This window comes from Rhamphochromis longiceps, linkage group LG7, assembly GCF_057381845.1.
Source record: "Rhamphochromis longiceps isolate RC_006_pf linkage group LG7, R_longiceps_female_GT1.1, whole genome shotgun sequence".
NCBI lineage: Eukaryota > Metazoa > Chordata > Actinopteri > Cichliformes > Cichlidae > Rhamphochromis > Rhamphochromis longiceps.
This window is the reverse complement of record NC_140563.1, coordinates 51992661-52015706: the sequence shown is the minus strand read 5'-3', so window position 1 is coordinate 52015706 and position 23046 is coordinate 51992661. Positions and strand designations below refer to the sequence as shown.

At 39.5% G+C, this 23046-nt stretch overlaps 1 protein-coding gene across 1 annotated transcript in view; it reads right to left on the bottom strand.

Moving 5' to 3' along the window:
• The window catches only part of LOC146666293 (uncharacterized), a 37720-nt gene that overhangs the window by 5302 nt on the left and 9372 nt on the right, over positions 1–23046 (bottom strand). The window contains exon 8 of the mRNA XM_085410978.1: positions 12798–12854. Within this exon, the coding sequence (XP_085267104.1) occupies positions 12798–12854 (57 nt within the window). The remainder of the gene's footprint in view (positions 1–12797; positions 12855–23046) is intronic.

The following is a 23046-nucleotide window of genomic DNA, read 5'->3' as shown; positions in this document are numbered from 1 at the left end:
GCTGAGAGGAAAGCACAGAAATCCTGTAGGGATGCCTCATACCAAGTATAAAGAAAGAGGTGGAGGAAGAAGAAGGGAGAGCTAGGGGAGAGGAGAGCAGGGGGTGCAGCTGCAGCGGATTCAGTGCCAGTGTTGGTCCTAACCAGCAGCTTGTCTTTATTTTTGCAGAATGTACAACATGGTAATAATTATACTCTCAGATCATTTCCTGTCATGTTTGTTTATTCCCATTATACATATTGCCATCTTAGCTAAAGGGCCCTTTGTCTCTTTCTTGTAGCTGGGACAGAGAGGAGTGTGGGGGCTTCCACAGGTGGGGCTTACTTCAGGGTATCAAAAAAGGAGACTATGGGAATTTGACTCTCTTGGATAATTGGCTTTTTATGTAGTTTCCCTTCAGCTGGGCAGGAGGCCGTTCTGTCTGGAGAAAATATGAGCAAAAACCAAAGCAAAGAGGGGCTCTGAACCAGAGATCTGTGTAGCATACCCATACTTTGCCTAGGAAGGTATCTGTAAAGTTAGAGCTGGGCGATAGAACGATAACGATATGTATCGCAATATAACTTTTACTCGATAGAGAAATTAAGCTATCGTGATAGACCTCGCCGCTCTTGTCCTCTTAAAAAAAAAAAAAAAAAAAAGGTCAGCCAATCCAAATTAAGTAGCGCAGAGCCAAACCAATCACAGCCGCAGCGTCACGTCGCGTGACTTGTTACGTACAGCACAAGTGCCAAGCCACACGTGTGTTTGTTTGGGAAGCAGCCAGCGGGTAATGGAGCCAGCGCGTAATGGAGGAAATGAGTGTGCCGACTAGAAAAATCAACCGAGCGTGACCGAAGAGAAAACAGATGATGGTTCCAATGCCGGAGAGATTGTCGAACGGAAGAGCCATAGAAGTTCCGTAGTGTGAAGGTATTTCGGCTATTTCAAGTCTGACAAAAAACAGAGTAGCGTGCACTGTAAATTGTGCTGAAAGCAAGTCTGGAAATACAATAAACTGGTGCATGCGTCACACTGCGCCACGTTATTGTTTCGGTGAAATGAATTTCTACAATACTGTTACTGTTAATTCTACTCTCTGCAGTGTTTAAATGCTTACATATACACACAGTTACTGTCCGTCCACACATACGACTCGGTTCTGCTTCTATGCCCCAGCTTTGTTTACTTTTTCCCACCGAGGCTTCTAGACTTCTGATTGGCCAACATTTCTGCACGGTTAGGAATCTAGCGCCACCTGCTGCTTTGGCATGTTCATAGCAGCGTTTTCCTTCATTTCTCCCTTTATGTGTGGACGGGATTATTTTTAAAACGAAAACGGAAAATCTCCGTTTTCAAAAATACCCGTGTACGTGTGGACGTAGCCTCAGTCTCTGACTGGAAGCGCTAATTCGTCATTCGGCTTTTGTCAGACTAAAGTAACTGTTAAAACTGTTTGAAAAGCTCAGCTATACAACAAGGAGAGATTGAGAATTTCCTTTTAGTTCTCAGTTTATTTGATATTGACAAAAGTTAGTCAGTTTTGTCTGTTCTTCTGTAAAACAAACTAAGATTTATTTTTAGAATTAATATTTTGTTTCTAAGTGGAATTGACAATTTAGTCTGTTTCGTTTGTTCTATTTTGAAACTTAAACGCTTTAGCGGCTGCCTTTTGTGTAGTTTGCAATATTTGCCTTTATCTATCTGAAAAAGTCTCATGTTCCTTAAGTACATCTACCCTGTTGAACTTATTATGGGAAATAAATATTTAAATAAAAACAAGCTGCTGATTATTTCACATTTTACTTGTGAGCAACGGCACATTTAAATCTTACAAATATAGTTATTTGGCTTATATCGTGATAGATATCGTTATCGCCTGAAATGAAAAAAACATATCGTGATATGAAAAAATCTCATATCGCCCAGCTCTAGCTAAGCTACGAAGCCGCACCGCTTGATGGATTGTCGGAGCATTACGGCTATCGTAGGCGGAGCCTCGCGGAGTGATACGTACTGTGCTTCAACATAATGTTACCGTATTGTGTGTGTATAACCTCTTTTTAAGTTTTGTGGCTATTATACATGGTTGTGCTGAGGATATTTTGGCCAATTAACACTGGAAATGCCTTTTGGTTAAACTGTCAGCGAGGAATTTGCATTTGCACTGTTAGTTTAGTTTTTAGTTTTCAGTTTATTTGTCATATGCAAGTTAGCACAGGGTCAACATTGCAATGAAATGTGTTTGACGAGCAGCAGTTCACGCAGCAGCATGATACAGTAGAAGAAAATATGGTTGTGCTGAGGATAAAAAAATAGAAAAATAGTAAGGAGCAAAAATTAGAGAGACGTGGTAAAAGAGAAAAGATGACTAAATATATATGTATCTATAAATATAAATATATGTACACTAGTGATTAAATAAGAAAATCTTGACAAGAAATATGACGGGAGGGCAGATGGGATATTGCACAGGAATGAGCAGCAGAAAATTACAGTATTACACTTTTAAATATAAATACATTTATAAATACATACATGTTACATTTTTATATAACTTTAATGCACATATAAAAACAGCTGCTTGTTTAAGTGAAAATACATTGATGGTTTTTTTTTTGCACTAATAAAGTTGAGGAGTTGTAAAGTATTTTGTCTGGTGTCAATTATATCGTCAGTTATATCGTTATCGCAAATTTTCAAATGTATATCATGATAAATATTTTTGGTCATATCGCCCTGCTCTATGTAAAGTCTCAAGTTGTTAGCCCCTCCCCATCCCCAAAATATAGTGTGAGATAAGTTTAACCACATGCTGCTACATACTATCAGCAAAACAGACATGATTTTGATACTGATTCACAGTTGTTGTTAACACAAAAGTCACAATGTTTTCTGACCTAAATCTAACTAAAGTCATCATTTTCTTAACCGCTCCTCAAATTCACGGTCTGTCCCAGCCGATCCCAAAAGGCAACTCAGTGGTCTTTTACTATACTAGACCAAATCTTAGCCAAAGCTTTAAAAAATTGCAATAAGGATTGTAGCTGTTTTGGAAAGTAAATTCTGCAGATAGTGTCACCAAATTAAAAACAAAACAAAAACAAAACTCTCATGTGTGTCGTTCTAGGACTTTCATGGAGAAACAAATTATTTTTGGTTTGTATAATTCATTGGACTTGCAAAATGTGCTGAGGAGATTGAATCATATCTGTGTGTCTTTTTTATCAGCTCTCTCTGGGAAAGAAAAATATCTTTGTCACGCTGTTGTGTATTGATCACAGTTCCTCTGTTTGAAGTCTGATGCTTCCTTTGCTGGTGCATTTCCTCGTAATGGCTGATGACAGGGGTGTGTTTCAAAGCCAATGTGGTGCTGTAGCAACTGTTTCTTTCGTTTTTCTTTTCTTTTTCTTTTTTTCCACTTTTGGCTCGGTCAGACTGTGAACAGTTTAAACTGGCGTAGAGTTTCACAGAGCCACACAAAGGATGGTGAGGACTACATGAGCACAGCTTCCACCTATCACCCACCGCCCCTGATGCTGTTTCAATAATGATACAAAGCATAATGTGGGACACAGTGCTCACTGGTTACCAGCTACACTTTCTGGCAGGTGCCTTGACGCTTATTGCACTGTAGATTAGTAATGTCGTTTGACTTTAAATTGATCATCTCACTGGTTATGCAATATAAACATTTTAAAAGGCTACAGTTTTACCTTTTTTTGTATCCATGCTGATGTTTTTGATCTTAAATCGAATACTTTCAGGATTCATTTTGAAATTCAGGTCTTATAGTAATTTATAAATGCCATTCCCCCGATTCAGTCAGCTTGAGTTTGGGCCTTATTATCTTGCAAGGCCAGTGAATCTGTGGCAGCATCTGGTGCCCGACATTCAAGGTTTTTTAAGGTGGTGGTACAAACAGTAGTATCGACGACATATTATTAAATCTATCAATCTATCTGCTTGTCTTTCTATCGATCACATCAAGCACCATCATCATCAGTTATTTTTTTTAATGTGAGACTGGATTGCCACAGGTGCGCAAAATGAAGCACCTAGGCATGCAGACTGCTTCTACAAACATTTGTGTGATAGGATGCCAGCTGTCCAGCTAAACCAATCGGAAGATTTTCCCACTACCAAATATTCCACTGTCAGCTGTTAGTGGTATTATAACAAAGTGGTAAAAATTGGGAACAGCAGCAACTCAGTAACAAAGTAGTAAGCCACGTAAAATCACAGTGGGGTCAGAGGGGCATATTGAGCAATGCCCGCCAACTTTCTGCAGAGACCACCAAACTTCATGTGGTCTTCAGATTAGCACAAAAACAGTGCATAGAGAGCTTCATGGGGTGTGTTTCCATGGCAAAGCAGTCACATCCAAGCCTTGCATTACCAAGTACAATGCAAAGTATTGGATGTATTGGTTTAAAGCATACTACCGCTGGACTCTGGAGCAGTAGAGACGTGTTCTCTGGAGTGACAAATCACAGTTCTCCATCTGGTAATCTGATGGATGAGTCCGGGTTTGGCACTTGCCAAGAAAATGGTACTTGTCTGACTGTACTGTGCCAAGTGTAGAGTTTGGTGGTGCTGGGATTATTGTGTGGGGTTGTTTTTCAGGAGTTGGACTCGGCCCCTTGGTTCCAGTGAAAGGAAATCTTAATGCTTCAGTATACCAAGATATTTTGGAAAATTTCACGCTCCCAGCGTTGTGGAAGCACCTTGAAGATGGCCCTTTCCTCTTGCAATATGACTCCACACTAGTGCACGAAAGAAGGTCCATAAAGACACGGATGAGCGAATTTGGGGTGGAAGAACCTGACTGGTCCTGACCTCAACCCGACACAACATCTCTAGGATAAATTAGAGCAGAGAATGCAAGCTAGGGTTTCTCATTCAACATCAGTGTCCGACCTCACAAACGTGATTTTCCCGGAAAAGCTGAAGCAGTTACAGCTACAAAGGGTGGGCTGACATTATATTAAACTGTATGGATTAAGAATGTCACTGTAGTTCATATTCGTGTGAAGGCAGATGAGTGAATACTTTTGGCGATATATTCTTATCTATCTACATGAGCATGCAAAAAAACAAATACACGGTGAACTGCAGGTTATGTGACATGCTGAGCAGTGCTCTATGCAGAAGCGCTGACTGTGACAGGGTCGGGCGGTAATGCCGGGGCACTGGAGGTCTCTCAAGTGTCGCCCAAAGCTATGGCCACAAAATTTGATATAGCTGCAGTGGTGATTATGAAGAAAAAGACAAAGGCAAACTTTCAATTATGCTTCCCTGGGTACTTCTCAAAGGATCGTGTCTCTGGGTAACATTTCTTTGGAGAGCTTTCAAGACCTTCAAGAGTATGTTTATCAGGTTAATTCTACGAGGAACTAGCAGCCCATTTTTTTGATCAACCCTATCCTTTGTGTATCCCCCTCTTCTTTAATCAAACGCAAGACATTTCTCCACCTCAGATCTTCCTTCGTGACATTTCTTCAAGGAGTTAATTTGCTAGCAGCCATCAGCAGGCTTGTCAGTCAGTAGTCAAATGATCTCCTCTCGCATAGGAACTACACTTAAAATTCACTCCATCTCCCCCGTCAATCACCGGTGGCTGCATCAGATCAGAGTTTTGTCTGAGGCGAGGCTGAGCTTGCTGGAGATCAGTGGTGTCAGAAAATTCCCCTGGCCTCCCTCCATCCCCAGAAGGTCACTTTGCCGCAGGCTCTATTTTCTTTCTTTGGCTCGAAGGGTAGCAGCAAAGCTAATGTACCCGACTAATGAGGGCGAGGCAGAGAGGGGGGAAGAGAGCAAGTAGGGGGACGCAGCCTGCAGATTAGCTTCAGGTTTTGACTTAATATGTTAATCTGTTGTCTAAAGTTGAACTCTGTTTTTTGTTTTTTTTTTACAGTTTATGGGCAGTCCACCCATAGTCTTCCCCTGAACGTGCTGCGCCACTGTCACTGTTTGTCGCTTTTTGAGGATCTTTTGTTTCTGGATCAGCTTTTTTTTTCTCCCTGAAAGCTGATCAAAAGTTGTTTATTTGCCTTTGTATATGGCAGCATCACTGCTGTGCAGATTTCCTCTTCATGTCTGCATGTGAGCACGCTCACTTGTATGTTTGTTTTACGCATTTGCCTGCGCACGCACGCTTGTTTCTCTGTGTCACCACTGGCTTTAATCATCTGTGGAGCGAGGCCACGGGCTGAAGTCAGTGGTGACCCACCCACGCTCATCCTGTGTGTGCGTGTGTGTGTATTTGTGCATTTTTGTGGGTGTGTACATGTTGCTTTCCTCCTTGTGCTGCAGTCCTGCTCAACTGCTAATGACCCAGCAAAGCACCTTAATGACAAGGAACACATACTCCCTGCTGTTCTGTGAGCCACAGCTAATAAGTTGGTCAGTCAAACACTGAAAGTAGTGTAACCCCTAACACACACACACACACACACACACACACACACACACACACACACACACACACACACATACTCGCTTAAGTCCCGTTTGGGGTCGCATATCTTAACTCCCACCCTTTGGGGACACCACTTTCTGTATGGTTTAGAAGCAAGCTGGCAACTCAGTTTTACTCCTCCAAGACCACAGAAATAAAAAATCACTTGAGATTTTCATTTTAAGCAACATTTGTCCAGACAGTATTTTTACCTTCACATTGGGGACTGGGAATGTTTAATGTCCTCTTTGGGGTCTTCAGCGATACACAGATAAACAAACTATTTTATGCTACTTTTGGGGACCTTACTTCCATTTGGGGTCTTCAGCGACACACACATACACAAACTATTTTATGCTACTTTTGGGGACCTTACTTCCATTTGGGGTCTTCAGCAATACACACATACACAAGTTATTTTATGTCAGTTTTGGGGACCATACTTCCATTTGGGGTCTTCAGCGACACACACATACACAAACTATTTTATGCTACTTTTGGGGACCTTACTTCCATTTGGGGTCTTCAGCAATACACACATACACAAGTTATTTTATGTCAGTTTTGGGGACCTTACTTCCATTTGGGGTCTTCAGCAATACACACATACACAAATTATGTTATGCCACTTTTGGGGTCGTTACTTCCATTTGGGGTCTTCAGCAATACACACATAACTTCAGTTTTGGGGATATTACTTCATCAAAGTAAGTACAAGGTAATGTTATGATTTAACCATCTAGAAATGTTTTAGGATGCTGCTGCTGCTCAGTGTCACAATGTTAAAAGCCATCTTTTTCTACCCAACCTAACAATATTCATTGCAATTAGGTCTGCTAACTTGACAAAATCCAATGGATTTGCCAGAACTTCAAAGTCAGGTCATTACTTATTATGAAAGAAATCACAACTTATTGTGCCACAGAAACATTTAAATATTCTGCTTCTTTTATTTCTACCGTGTTGTTTTTAGCACTTTACATGCACTTCATGTATACACAGGAACTTGCAGCAACAAAGAAACAACAAAATATCTGCACAATTCATTAAGTGCTTCTACCTGCAAATGTAAAAAACTTTGATTCCAAATACATCTCATACAGTGCGAAGTGGACACAATGAAAACCATGTTAAGAAAAAAATGTCAACTTGAAAAGATTTGTTTTTTTCCCTCTCAGAATGACAAAAGGTTTTAGGAAACAAACTTACACCTGCTTACTGAACCTGAAATTTTTGGAGTGCAACATCTTCAAAACATCTTCAGAACCATTTTACCAGAGAAACAGGAAATTTTAACTCACTGAAATCACAAACAGCCCTCAGTCCTTTGCACAAGCTTTTCTTTTTAAGGCAGTAATGCGATTTCTAACATAATTTTTTACCCCAGTCCAGTTTCTGTCTTTCAGTGCATAGGGTTCTGCATTGATGCATTGAGTGCAGTCCAGCTTCTGAGGCAACTTGCATGTGTTGATGAAACGCATCATGTGTTTTTCAACTGCACGTACCTCATGATCTTCCCACTTACATTTGGCGTTACTTCGGTTGCCTTTGAAGAAAAGAAAACAGACATCAATACACTGCTTAAAACTTTTTCAATATCAAATGTTTTCCTCCTCTACTCAATGAATAATGTCATGTATTTAATATATATATATTATTAGTGCTTATTTGCTGATTATATTCTTTTACGTATAAGAGATGGCCAGCGTTGAGTGTAAACTAGGTCGCAGGCTGATAGGAAACTGCATGCTTTTGCAAAGAATATGAGCTGCAGGCAGAAAGTGAAACTAAGTAGAGTGTTTGATCGAAACTTAAAAGTGTGCGTGACGTCTAGAGGAAGTATATAAATAACCAGACTGCCTGCTGCTGCTTCAGACTTGAGCTGATGTCTGTGTGCTCAGTCTCCATTTTCCGGAAAATGTAAAATTAAAGATCATTTTTTGAGTTAGACCACTTTGAGCCGTGTCTTTCTTCGCTGTTAAAAGAATACAAAGAAATGAATTTAATAATTGGTGCCATGACCTGGATTCTTTTGCGGCTGAGAGGTCTAATTTGGACCTTAAGGTACGATCTGATATGAGGCGGACAACAGACCGGTCTAAAAAGATTTAAAGGTAGGCACAAGCCTGTTCAAAGTAAAAGCAAAATTGTGCATATTGGATGAATTCTGAATTATTTGTTCGCCGAGTTGATGATCGTGACCGTCATTTATTTATCACCTTTTCACTTCATTAATTCACTGAACCATATTCATTTTTCTGTGCCAATGTATAAAGTTTATGTTTATGCCAAAACAAATTGGTCAGTACCCTTTTTCAAGGGAGGACTGAAAGAAGTCCTTGGAGATGAAGACGTCCCTGGAGATGAAGAAGTCCATGGCCCTCTGTCTCCATCCTGATCCGTTGTCTCATTCTCTGGTGTTTTTATTGCCTCCAGAGCCGATTGAAGAGGCTCACTCTCATCGCTTGAGTTATCTGAATTTTCCAGATCAACTTTTTCTAAAGGTTTCCAGAGCATTTAATAATTAAAAAAAAATCAATTATTATATTTTAGAGCATCCTAATAAAATTTACACTCTTACCTTCGGGGTCAATTTCAATATCATCAAGTGTTTGGCCTTTATAATGTGAAACAGTTCCGTTCTCCAGTGCCAAAAGTAATTTGCTCATCTTAGCAAGCTGAAGTGTTCCTTGAGGCAAGCGGTAATACTGCCTGTGCACACGTATGTCATGACCCAGAAAGTCTGCTAGTTGATCTGCTTCATTTTCTTGAAGATTAAGCACCTGCGACATTGTTGCGATATGTTTTCGGAGCCTTGTTGATGTTAAGATTTCAGGGTGTTTTGCTCCACTCTCCTTTGCCAACATTTGGATACAGTCTCTTCCTCGATAGGCAGATAAAGCTCCTGGTCTAGCAAACATGTAAATGTTCTCTTTGGGGACGCCACAAGATTCACGAGTTTCCACAAGGAGCTCCATTGCAGAGACCATTGATGGTTTTAGGAGAATAGGAACTCCTCTCCCTCGTTTTCCACGGATTTCTACTCTGGTGAAGAAATCACACATTTTTTTCTCAAGTGAGGTCAGACAAGCAGCCATGTCCATATTGATTTCTGACTTTTTTCTGTCTTTAAAGGTGGACACCTCCATTCTTGATACCTCTCCTTCTCTTCTTCTGTTAAAAATGATCACTTGAGCTAGTGTCACTTTGGCAAGCATTGCATAGCTGTATGGAGTTGGAGTCAACCTCAGCATTCTTTCAGCACCGCTTTTAACAGTCTCCATATGGCGATCCAAGCATTTGACATCAGCTGTTAAAGGTAAAATCTGTGGTGCATTCCACTTAGACTCCTTCATGGTTGTTGTTGCACCTCTGGTGATCAGTCCCTTCCATCTAAAATTTTTGATAGCCTTAAATTCTCTGGCAAATTGCACAAGGCTTGAGTCTCCGTCTTCTGAGGACAAATTGTCAGTCTCTACAAGCTCACAGATAATTCCCAGATTGTTGCCAATTTTTAGAGCTAAGGTAGGTTTCTGGAACGTATTTCTTTCAGGATCGTACCCAGCCACCTCTTTCACTGCAGATATCAAATGGTTGAAGTTTGCAGGATAAATCAGTTCCTCTGCCTTTTGAATGGGGGTATTCTTCTGAGCTATAAGCAGCAGTCGCCCAAGTTCCCTAAGCCTTTGCCTTATGTAGTCATGTCTGTTCTTTCTTGAACCATTTAGATCATAAAGGTGCTGTCCAAACTGAAGAAGAAGTTGGTCATTTTGGATTAATTGAGTTACCTCGTCATATTTCATGCAGGAAATCACAGTTTTCAAGCCCTCTCCAATGTCACGAACAACAGCAGTTTTCAGTGCACATTTGGATCGAACCCGCTGCTTCCCACTCTGGGAGTCTTCTTCACTTTCTTTCTTTGCTGGGCATATTCTCATGTGCTTCCACAGTGTTTTCTTAGAATAGAGTCCCTGGCAGTGATAACAATGAATGTAATCAATGCCCTCTGTGGATTTCTTTGGTCTATAGCAGGCCTGTAGCTCACCAGCCCCCCTCTTCACAACACTGGCATTATGGGCAAAATTTCCGCGTCTTCTAAGGATGTTCAACCTATTGCGCCTCTCTCTTGAATTTTTGGGATATTGAAATGCACGAGCAACCTCTTCCTTATTTTTATGTACAGTCTCCAGGTGTCGTGCAATTTTTGATGTAGGCTGGAGACAAAACAAACAATAGTTTCTCTTATCATATACACGGCGACTTCCAGACTTTGAAGGTGGTAACACTTTGATCGAGTCCAAAATCTGTTGAGTTCTGCTTTTCTTCGGTGTACTTTCATTACTATTTGTTGCACTGTGGGACGAGAGCTTTCTCTTTCTTGGAGTTTTTGAGATCCTCTTCTTAAAAGTTGTGGCACCATTGCCTTTATTTAAAATTTCTGAATAATTATCTAGTTTTTGTGGAGATAAATCGGGGTATTGCAGAGAAGGCAGAGACTTCTGTGCAGTTGGATAAAGAGGTTCATCTTCATCTAGCTGAGAGGAACTTCCTTCAGTGTCTGGAACATAATTAGCATCACTATAGTCTGTGTGATCGGATTCATCAGAAGATGTTTCTGTATATGTCGAGACCTTGGGGAAAAAATAACATCTCTTTAAGATTTAAGACATGATAGAAGTATTTTTTGTGACAGATTAAAAGTTAGAGCTATTTAAAGATAAATAAAACATGTATATTAAACATTTTCCACCTGTTTTTGTCTTGAGGACCTCTTTTTTGAGTATTCAACGAAGCAATTATCAGATGCTGGTTGAAGTAATGATGTTGTGGCAACTATAGGAGGAACTGCAGCCTTAAAGGATGGACAAAAAACAAAAACTGAGTTTCTAAAAGTATCATATTATTACAACATATTTTTGATATCTATAAAACCAAATAAGGAAATATTAAACTGTAAAAGTAATACTAGTTATAGCATAAAATTCAACACTGGAATCACTGGTTTGAGGATATACATTTGAAAAAAAATAATATGTCATTTAGAAAACAAGGTTGCATAGGGTATTTTTAAAGAGGGATATGAAAATTAATATTAAAACAAACCTAAACTGCACAGCAGTGTACTTGTGAAATTCATTATATAGCAGACATATTTAACAATAATAAACAATCTTTGTGTTTTCAATTACACAGTACTTGTATGGACAGAACTTTGTTGAATTAGTTGGGTAATAAATGTATTGCGTGTATAAGAAAAAGCATCATGCGAACAAATGACAGCCTAACAGTAACTGTTATGCTTATTGTAGCTATTAGCTAAAACCAATAATTTAGCTTAGTTTGCCCTGGGCTCAGCTTTGACAAATATCATCAACTGTTATTATTATTAGGCCTCACACTTATAACTTTTGGGGACGTTTCTAACACAAATACACTCTGCTTTAACCTAAGCCTCCCCTAAATTGACCATGTGCTTCGTGTTGTGCGTGCCCGCGTCTGTGCATTTCATGGCGTCTGTGTAGAAATGACTAGTAAGACAAGGCTGCAAACTGTTCTCACAGAACTCAAATGTGCACTTGAATCCAATAAGAAGGATCTCTCTCTCTCTCCCTCCAGCTCTGTTGATGTGCCACTGGGAGTGTAACGACTGCCCCTCCCCCTCACTGCTCAGAGCAAACACAAGCCTCATGTCCAGAATGAAGCAAAAAAAAAAAAAAAAAAAACATTTAGAGAGATGAAAAAAAAAACGGGGCAGGCTGCCGTTGTTCACTTCAAGGAGGCGGCTCTACGGGCCGTTTTGTTTGCCACCGACACACACACAGTATATATATATATATATATATATATATATATATATATATATATATATATATATATTCTCAATCACATTCACACCACTCTCTTATATCAGTTCCACTACATCAAGACTATTTTATGGTGATTAGCCGTTTTGTTACCATGTATTTTGCAAGGTAAGATAATCATGTCCTGCATTCAAAACCACTGAGTGTCTATGGTGGTGCTGTGCCTAATATTGTGCTCATTTGATCCAAAACCTATTTTTCCTTTATTTTGAAGGCAGAGGCTTAGATCCATTAGGTATCCACGAGAAAAGCCTTATCACATGTCAGGATTACAGTATATGGAAAATATGTGATTATAATGGAAGTCAATGGGGCCCAAAATGGTACAAGGGTAACAGGAGGTAGTACACATGTGAATCTCCTTTACTATACACCACACCATAGAGGGGATCAAATACACTCTGCTTTAACCTAAGTGAGGACAGTAAATGGCAAACTGAACTAAGGCCACTCATTAGATACTCATTAGATACTGATGAGAACATAACACTTACCTGAATGCAGTGTTCAAGATCACCGGTTTGGTTGCTGATCTCTAGAGTAGACTTATCCTGAAAACAGAGACATGACTTCACTTACAACTACAAAAACATCACCAACAACAGTCATCATTAGGTCTCACACTTGTAACTTTTGGGGACGTTTCTAACACAAATACACTCTGCTTTAACCTAAGCCTCCCCTAAATTGACCATGTGCTTTGTGTTGTGCGTGCCCGCGTCTGTGCATTTCATGGCGTCTGTGTAGAAATGACTAGTAAGACAAGGCTGCAAACTGTTCTCACAGAACTCAAATGTGCACTTGAATCCAATAAGAAGGAGAAGGATTTTGGGCAAAATACATTTATATAAAAAAAAAAAAAAATCGATTCCGGATTTTAATGAATCGATATCACATTATCCAAACCTGAATCGATTTTAATCAATGAATCGATTATTAAAACCCACCCATACTAACAACAACAAAAACATCACCAACTACGGTCATCATTAGGCCTCACACTTATAACTTTTGGGGACGGTTCTAACACAAATACACTCTGCTTTAACCTAAGTGAGGACAGTAAATGGCAAACTGAACTAAGGCCACTCATTAGATACTGATGAGAACATAACACTTACCTGAATGCAGTGTTCAAGATCACCGGTTTGGTTGCTGATCTCTAGAGTAGACTTATCCTAAAAACAGAGACATGACTTCACTTACAACTACAAAAACATCACCAACTACAGTCATCATTAGGTCTCACACTTGTAACTTTTGGGGACGTTTCTAACACAAATACACTCTGCTTTAACCTAAGCCTCCCCTAAATTGACCATGTGCTTCGTGTTGTGCGTGCCCGCGTCTGTGCATTTCATGGCGTCTGTGTAGAAATGACTAGTAAGACAAGGCTGCAAACTGTTCTCACAGAACTCAAATGTGCACTTGAATCCAATAAGAAGGAGAAGGATTTTGGGCAAAATACATTTATATAAAAAAAAAAAAAAAATCGATTCCGGATTTTAATGAATCGATATCACATTATCCAAACCTGAATCGATTTTAATCAATGAATCGATTATTAAAACCCACCTATACTAACAACAACAAAAACATCACCAACTACAGTCATCATTAGGCCTCACACTTATAACTTTTGGGGACGGTTCTAACACAAATACACTCTGCTTTAACCTAAGCCTCCCCTAAATTGACCGTGTGCTTCGTGTTGTGCGTGCCCGCGTCTGTGCATTTCATGGCGTCTGTGTAGAAATGACTAGTAAGACAAGGCTGCAAACTATTCTCACAGAACTCAAATGTGCACTTGAATCCAATAAGAAGGATCTCTCTCTCTCTCCCTCCAGCTCTGTTGATGTGCCACTGGGAGTGTAACGACTGCCCCTCCCCCTCACTGCTCAGAGCAAACACAAGCCTCATGTCCAGAGTGAAGCAAAAAAAAAAAAAACATTTAGAGAGATTTAGAGAAAGGAAAAAAAAACACGGGGCAGGCTGCCGTTGTTCACTTCAAGGAGGCGGCTCTACGGGCCGTTTTGTTTGCCACCGACACACACGCACACAGTATATATATATATATATATATATATATATATATATATATATATATATATATATATATATATATATATATATATTCTCAATCACATTCACACCACTCTCTTATATCAGTTCCACTACATCAAGACTATTTTATGGTGATTAGCCGTTTTGTTACCATGTATTTTGCAAGGTAAGATAACCATGTCCTGCATTCAAAACCACTGAGTGTCTATGGTGGTGCTGTGCCTAATATTGTGCTCATTTGATCCAAAACCTATTTTTCCTTTATTTTGAAGGCAGAGGCTTAGATCCATTAGGTATCCACGAGAAAAGCCTTATCACATGTCAGGATTACAGTATATGGAAAATATGTGATTATAATGGAAGTCAATGGGGCCCAAAATGGTACAAGGGTAACAGGAGGTAGTACACATGTGAATCTCCTTTACTATACACCACACCATAGAGGGGATCAAATACACTCTGCTTTAACCTAAGTGAGGACAGTAAATGGCAAACTGAACTAAGGCCACTCATTAGATACTCATTAGATACTGATGAGAACATAACACTTACCTGAATGCAGTGTTCAAGATCACCGGTTTGGTTGCTGATCTCTAGAGTAGACTTATCCTAAAAACAGAGACATGACTTCACTTACAACTACAAAAACATCACCAACTACAGTCATCATTATGTCTCACACTTGTAACTTTTGGGGACGTTTCTAACACAAATACACTCTGCTTTAACCTAAGCCTCCCCTAAATTGACCATGTGCTTTGTGTTGTGCGTGCCCGCGTCTGTGCATTTCATGGCGTCTGTGTAGAAATGACTAGTAAGACAAGGCTGCAAACTGTTCTCACAGAACTCAAATGTGCACTTGAATCCAATAAGAAGGAGAAGGATTTTGGGCAAAATACATTTATATAAAAAAAAAAAAAAATCGATTCCGGATTTTAATGAATCGATATCACATTATCCAAACCTGAATCGATTTTAATCAATGAATCGATTATTAAAACCCACCCATACTAACAACAACAAAAACATCACCAACTACGGTCATCATTAGGCCTCACACTTATAACTTTTGGGGACGGTTCTAACACAAATACACTCTGCTTTAACCTAAGTGAGGACAGTAAATGGCAAACTGAACTAAGGCCACTCATTAGATACTCATTAGATACTGATGAGAACATAACACTTACCTGAATGCAGTGTTCAAGATCACCGGTTTGGTTGCTGATCTCTAGAGTAGACTTATCCTAAAAACAGAGACATGACTTCACTTACAACTACAAAAACATCACCAACTACAGTCATCATTAGGTCTCACACTTGTAACTTTTGGGGACGTTTCTAACACAAATACACTCTGCTTTAACCTAAGCCTCCCCTAAATTGACCATGTGCTTCGTGTTGTGCGTGCCCGCGTCTGTGCATTTCATGGCGTCTGTGTAGAAATGACTAGTAAGACAAGGCTGCAAACTGTTCTCACAGAACTCAAATGTGCACTTGAATCCAATAAGAAGGAGAAGGATTTTGGGCAAAATACATTTATATAAAAAAAAAAAAAAAAATCGATTCCGGATTTTAATGAATCGATATCACATTATCCAAACCTGAATCGATTTTAATCAATGAATCGATTATTAAAACCCACCTATACTAACAACAACAAAAACATCACCAACTACAGTCATCATTAGGCCTCACACTTAACCTAAGCCTCCCCTAAATTGACCGTGTGCTTCGTGTTGTGCGTGCCCGCGTCTGTGCATTTCATGGCGTCTGTGTAGAAATGACTAGTAAGACAAGGCTGCAAACTATTCTCACAGAACTCAAATGTGCACTTGAATCCAATAAGAAGGATCTCTCTCTCTCTCCCTCCAGCTCTGTTGATGTGCCACTGGGAGTGTAACGACTGCCCCTCCCCCTCACTGCTCAGAGCAAACACAAGCCTCATGTCCAGAGTGAAGCAAAAAAAAAAAAAAAACATTTAGAGAGATTTAGAGAAAGGAAAAAAAAACACGGGGCAGGCTGCCGTTGTTCACTTCAAGGAGGCGGCTCTACGGGCCGTTTTGTTTGCCACCGACACACACGCACACAGTATGTATATGTATGTATATATATATATATATATATATATATATATATATATATTCTCAATCACATTCACACCACTCTCTTATATCAGTTCCACTACATCAAGACTATTTTATGGTGATTAGCCGTTTTGTTACCATGTATTTTGCAAGGTAAGATAACCATGTCCTGCATTCAAAACCACTGAGTGTCTATGGTGGTGCTGTGCCTAATATTGTGCTCATTTGATCCAAAACCTATTTTTCCTTTATTTTGAAGGCAGAGGCTTAGATCCATTAGGTATCCACGAGAAAAGCCTTATCACATGTCAGGATTACAGTATATGGAAAATATGTGATTATAATGGAAGTCAATGGGGCCCAAAATGGTACAAGGGTAACAGGAGGTAGTACACATGTGATTCTCCTTTACTATACACCACACCATAGAGGGGATCAAATACACTCTGCTTTAACCTAAGTGAGGACAGTAAATGGCAAACTGAACTAAGGCCACTCATTAGATACTCATTAGATACTGATGAGAACATAACACTTACCTGAATGCAGTGTTCAAGATCACCGGTTTGGTTGCTGATCTCTAGAGTAGACTTATCCTAAAAACAGAGACATGACTTCACTTACAACTACAAAAACATCACCAACTACAGTCATCATTAGGTCTCACACTTGTAACTTTTGGGGACGTTTCTAACACAAATACACTCTGCTTTAACCTAAGCCTCCCCTAAATTGACCATGTGCTTCGTGTTGTGCGTGCCCGCGTCTGTGCATTTCATGGCGTCTGTGTAGAAATGACTAGTAAGACAAGGCTGCAAACTATTCTCACAGAACTCAAATGTGCACTTGAATCCAATAAGAAGGATCTCTCTCTCTCTCCCTCCAGCTCTGTTGATGTGCCACTGGGAGTGTAACGACTGCCCCTCCCCCTCACTGCTCAGAGCAAACACAAGCCTCATGTCCAGAATGAAGCAAAAAAAAAAAAAAAAACATATATACATATATACATATATATATATATTCTCAATCACATTCACACCACTCTCTTATATCAGTTCCACTACATCAAGACTATTTTATGGTGATTAGCCGTTTTGTTACCATGTATTTTGCAAGGTAAGATAACCATGTCCTGCATTCAAAACCACTGAGTGTCTATGGTGGTGCTGTGCCTAATATTGTGCTCATTTGATCCAAAACCTATTTTTCCTTTATTTTGAAGGCAGAGGCTTAGATCCATTAGGTATCCACGAGAAAAGCCTTATCACATGTCAGGATTACAGTATATGGAAAATATGTGATTATAATGGAAGTCAATGGGGCCCAAAATGGTACAAGGGTAACAGGAGGTAGTACACATGTGAATCTCCTTTACTATACACCACACCATAGAGGGGATCAAATACACTCTGCTTTAACCTAAGTGAGGACAGTAAATGGCAAACTGAACTAAGGCCACTCATTAGATACTCATTAGATACTGATGAGAACATAACACTTACCTGAATGCAGTGTTCAAGATCACCGGTTTGGTTGCTGATCTCTAGAGTAGACTTATCCTAAAAACAGAGACATGACTTCACTTACAACTACAAAAACATCACCAACTACAGTCATCATTAGGTCTCACACTTGTAACTTTTGGGGACGTTTCTAACACAAATACACTCTGCTTTAACCTAAGCCTCCCCTAAATTGACCATGTGCTTCGTGTTGTGCGTGCCCGCGTCTGTGCATTTCATGGCGTCTGTGTAGAAATGACTAGTAAGACAAGGCTGCAAACTATTCTCACAGAACTCAAATGTGCACTTGAATCCAATAAGAAGGAGAAGGATTTTGGGCAAAATACATTTATATAAAAAAAAAAAAAAAAATCGATTCCGGATTTTAATGAATCGATATCACATTATCCAAACCTGAACCGATTTTAATCAATGAATCGATTATTAAAACCCACCCATACTAACAACAACAAAAACAAAAACATCACCAACTACAGTCATCATTAGGCCTCACACTTATAACTTTTGGGGACGGTTCTAACACAAATACACTCTGCTTTAACCTAAGTGAGGACAGTAAATGGCAAACTGAACTAAGGCCACTCATTAGATACTCATTAGATACTGATGAGAACATAACACTTACCTGAATGCAGTGTTCAAGATCACCGGTTTGGTTGCTGATCTCTAGAGTAGACTTATCCTAAAAACAGAGACATGACTTCACTTACAACTACAAAAACATCACCAACTACAGTCATCATTAGGTCTCACACTTGTAACTTTTGGGGACGTTTCTAACACAAATACACTCTGCTTTAACCTAAGCCTCCCCTAAATTGACCATGTGCTTCGTGTTGTGCGTGCCCGCGTCTGTGCATTTCATGGCGTCTGTGTAGAAATGACTAGTAAGACAAGGCTGCAAACTATTCTCACAGAACTCAAATGTGCACTTGAATCCAATAAGAAGGATCTCTCTCTCTCTCCCTCCAGCTCTGTTGATGTGCCACTGGGAGTGTAACGACTGCCCCTCCCCCTCACTGCTCAGAGCAAACACAAGCCTCATGTCCAGAATGAAGCAAAAAAAAAACAAAAAAACATATATACATATATACATATATATATATATATATATATATTCTCAATCACATTCACACCACTCTCTTATATCAGTTCCACTACATCAAGACTATTTTATGGTGATTAGCCGTTTTGTTACCATGTATTTTGCAAGGTAAGATAACCATGTCCTGCATTCAAAACCACTGAGTGTCTATGGTGGTGCTGTGCCTAATATTGTGCTCATTTGATCCAAAACCTATTTTTCCTTTATTTTGAAGGCAGAGGCTTAGATCCATTAGGTATCCACGAGAAAAGCCTTATCACATGTCAGGATTACAGTATATGGAAAATATGTGATTATAATGGAAGTCAATGGGGCCCAAAATGGTACAAGGGTAACAGGAGGTAGTACACATGTGAATCTCCTTTACTATACACCACACCATAGAGGGGATCAAATACACTCTGCTTTAACCTAAGTGAGGACAGTAAATGGCAAACTGAACTAAGGCCACTCATTAGATACTCATTAGATACTGATGAGAACATAACACTTACCTGAATGCAGTGTTCAAGATCACCGGTTTGGTTGCTGATCTCTAGAGTAGACTTATCCTAAAAACAGAGACATGACTTCACTTACAACTACAAAAACATCACCAACTACAGTCATCATTAGGTCTCACACTTGTAACTTTTGGGGACGTTTCTAACACAAATACACTCTGCTTTAACCTAAGCCTCCCCTAAATTGACCATGTGCTTCGTGTTGTGCGTGCCCGCGTCTGTGCATTTCATGGCGTCTGTGTAGAAATGACTAGTAAGACAAGGCTGCAAACTATTCTCACAGAACTCAAATGTGCACTTGAATCCAATAAGAAGGAGAAGGATTTTGGGCAAAATACATTTATATAAAAAAAAAAAAAAAAAATCGATTCCGGATTTTAATGAATCGATATCACATTATCCAAACCTGAACCGATTTTAATCAATGAATCGATTATTAAAACCCACCCATACTAACAACAACAAAAACAAAAACATCACCAACTACAGTCATCATTAGGCCTCACACTTATAACTTTTGGGGACGGTTCTAACACAAATACACTCTGCTTTAACCTAAGTGAGGACAGTAAATGGCAAACTGAACTAAGGCCACTCATTAGATACTCATTAGATACTGATGAGAACATAACACTTACCTGAATGCAGTGTTCAAGATCACCGGTTTGGTTGCTGATCTCTAGAGTAGACTTATCCTAAAAACAGAGACATGACTTCACTTACAACTACAAAAACATCACCAACTACAGTCATCATTAGGTCTCACACTTGTAACTTTTGGGGACGTTTCTAACACAAATACACTCTGCTTTAACCTAAGCCTCCCCTAAATTGACCATGTGCTTCGTGTTGTGCGTGCCCGCGTCTGTGCATTTCATGGCGTCTGTGTAGAAATGACTAGTAAGACAAGGCTGCAAACTATTCTCACAGAACTCAAATGTGCACTTGAATCCAATAAGAAGGATCTCTCTCTCTCTCCCTCCAGCTCTGTTGATGTGCCACTGGGAGTGTAACGACTGCCCCTCCCCCTCACTGCTCAGAGCAAACACAAGCCTCATGTCCAGAATGAAGCAAAAAAAAACAAAAAAACATATATACATATATACATATATATATATATATATATTCTCAATCACATTCACACCACTCTCTTATATCAGTTCCACTACATCAAGACTATTTTATGGTGATTAGCCGTTTTGTTACCATGTATTTTGCAAGGTAAGATAACCATGTCCTGCATTCAAAACCACTGAGTGTCTATGGTGGTGCTGTGCCTAATATTGTGCTCATTTGATCCAAAACCTATTTTTCCTTTATTTTGAAGGCAGAGGCTTAGATCCATTAGGTATCCACGAGAAAAGCCTTATCACATGTCAGGATTACAGTATATGGAAAATATGTGATTATAATGGAAGTCAATGGGGCCCAAAATGGTACAAGGGTAACAGGAGGTAGTACACATGTGAATCTCCTTTACTATACACCACACCATAGAGGGGATCAAATACACTCTGCTTTAACCTAAGTGAGGACAGTAAATGGCAAACTGAACTAAGGCCACTCATTAGATACTCATTAGATACTGATGAGAACATAACACTTACCTGAATGCAGTGTTCAAGATCACCGGTTTGGTTGCTGATCTCTAGAGTAGACTTATCCTAAAAACAGAGACATGACTTCACTTACAACTACAAAAACATCACCAACTACAGTCATCATTAGGTCTCACACTTGTAACTTTTGGGGACGTTTCTAACACAAATACACTCTGCTTTAACCTAAGCCTCCCCTAAATTGACCATGTGCTTCGTGTTGTGCGTGCCCGCGTCTGTGCATTTCATGGCGTCTGTGTAGAAATGACTAGTAAGACAAGGCTGCAAACTATTCTCACAGAACTCAAATGTGCACTTGAATCCAATAAGAAGGAGAAGGATTTTGGGCAAAATACATTTATATAAAAAAAAAAAAAAAAAATCGATTCCGGATTTTAATGAATCGATATCACATTATCCAAACCTGAACCGATTTTAATCAATGAATCGATTATTAAAACCCACCCATACTAACAACAACAAAAACAAAAACATCACCAACTACAGTCATCATTAGGCCTCACACTTATAACTTTTGGGGACGGTTCTAACACAAATACACTCTGCTTTAACCTAAGTGAGGACAGTAAATGGCAAACTGAACTAAGGCCACTCATTAGATACTCATTAGATACTGATGAGAACATAACACTTACCTGAATGCAGTGTTCAAGATCACCGGTTTGGTTGCTGATCTCTAGAGTAGACTTATCCTAAAAACAGAGACATGACTTCACTTACAACTACAAAAACATCACCAACTACAGTCATCATTAGGTCTCACACTTGTAACTTTTGGGGACGTTTCTAACACAAATACACTCTGCTTTAACCTAAGCCTCCCCTAAATTGACCATGTGCTTCGTGTTGTGCGTGCCCGCGTCTGTGCATTTCATGGCGTCTGTGTAGAAATGACTAGTAAGACAAGGCTGCAAACTATTCTCACAGAACTCAAATGTGCACTTGAATCCAATAAGAAGGATCTCTCTCTCTCTCCCTCCAGCTCTGTTGATGTGCCACTGGGAGTGTAACGACTGCCCCTCCCCCTCACTGCTCAGAGCAAACACAAGCCTCATGTCCAGAATGAAGCAAAAAAAAAAAAAAAAAACATATATACATATATACATATATATATATATTCTCAATCACATTCACACCACTCTCTTATATCAGTTCCACTACATCAAGACTATTTTATGGTGATTAGCCGTTTTGTTACCATGTATTTTGCAAGGTAAGATAACCATGTCCTGCATTCAAAACCACTGAGTGTCTATGGTGGTGCTGTGCCTAATATTGTGCTCATTTGATCCAAAACCTATTTTTCCTTTATTTTGAAGGCAGAGGCTTAGATCCATTAGGTATCCACGAGAAAAGCCTTATCACATGTCAGGATTACAGTATATGGAAAATATGTGATTATAATGGAAGTCAATGGGGCCCAAAATGGTACAAGGGTAACAGGAGGTAGTACACATGTGAATCTCCTTTACTATACACCACACCATAGAGGGGATCAAATACACTCTGCTTTAACCTAAGTGAGGACAGTAAATGGCAAACTGAACTAAGGCCACTCATTAGATACTCATTAGATACTGATGAGAACATAACACTTACCTGAATGCAGTGTTCAAGATCACCGGTTTGGTTGCTGATCTCTAGAGTAGACTTATCCTAAAAACAGAGACATGACTTCACTTACAACTACAAAAACATCACCAACTACAGTCATCATTAGGTCTCACACTTGTAACTTTTGGGGACGTTTCTAACACAAATACACTCTGCTTTAACCTAAGCCTCCCCTAAATTGACCATGTGCTTCGTGTTGTGCGTGCCCGCGTCTGTGCATTTCATGGC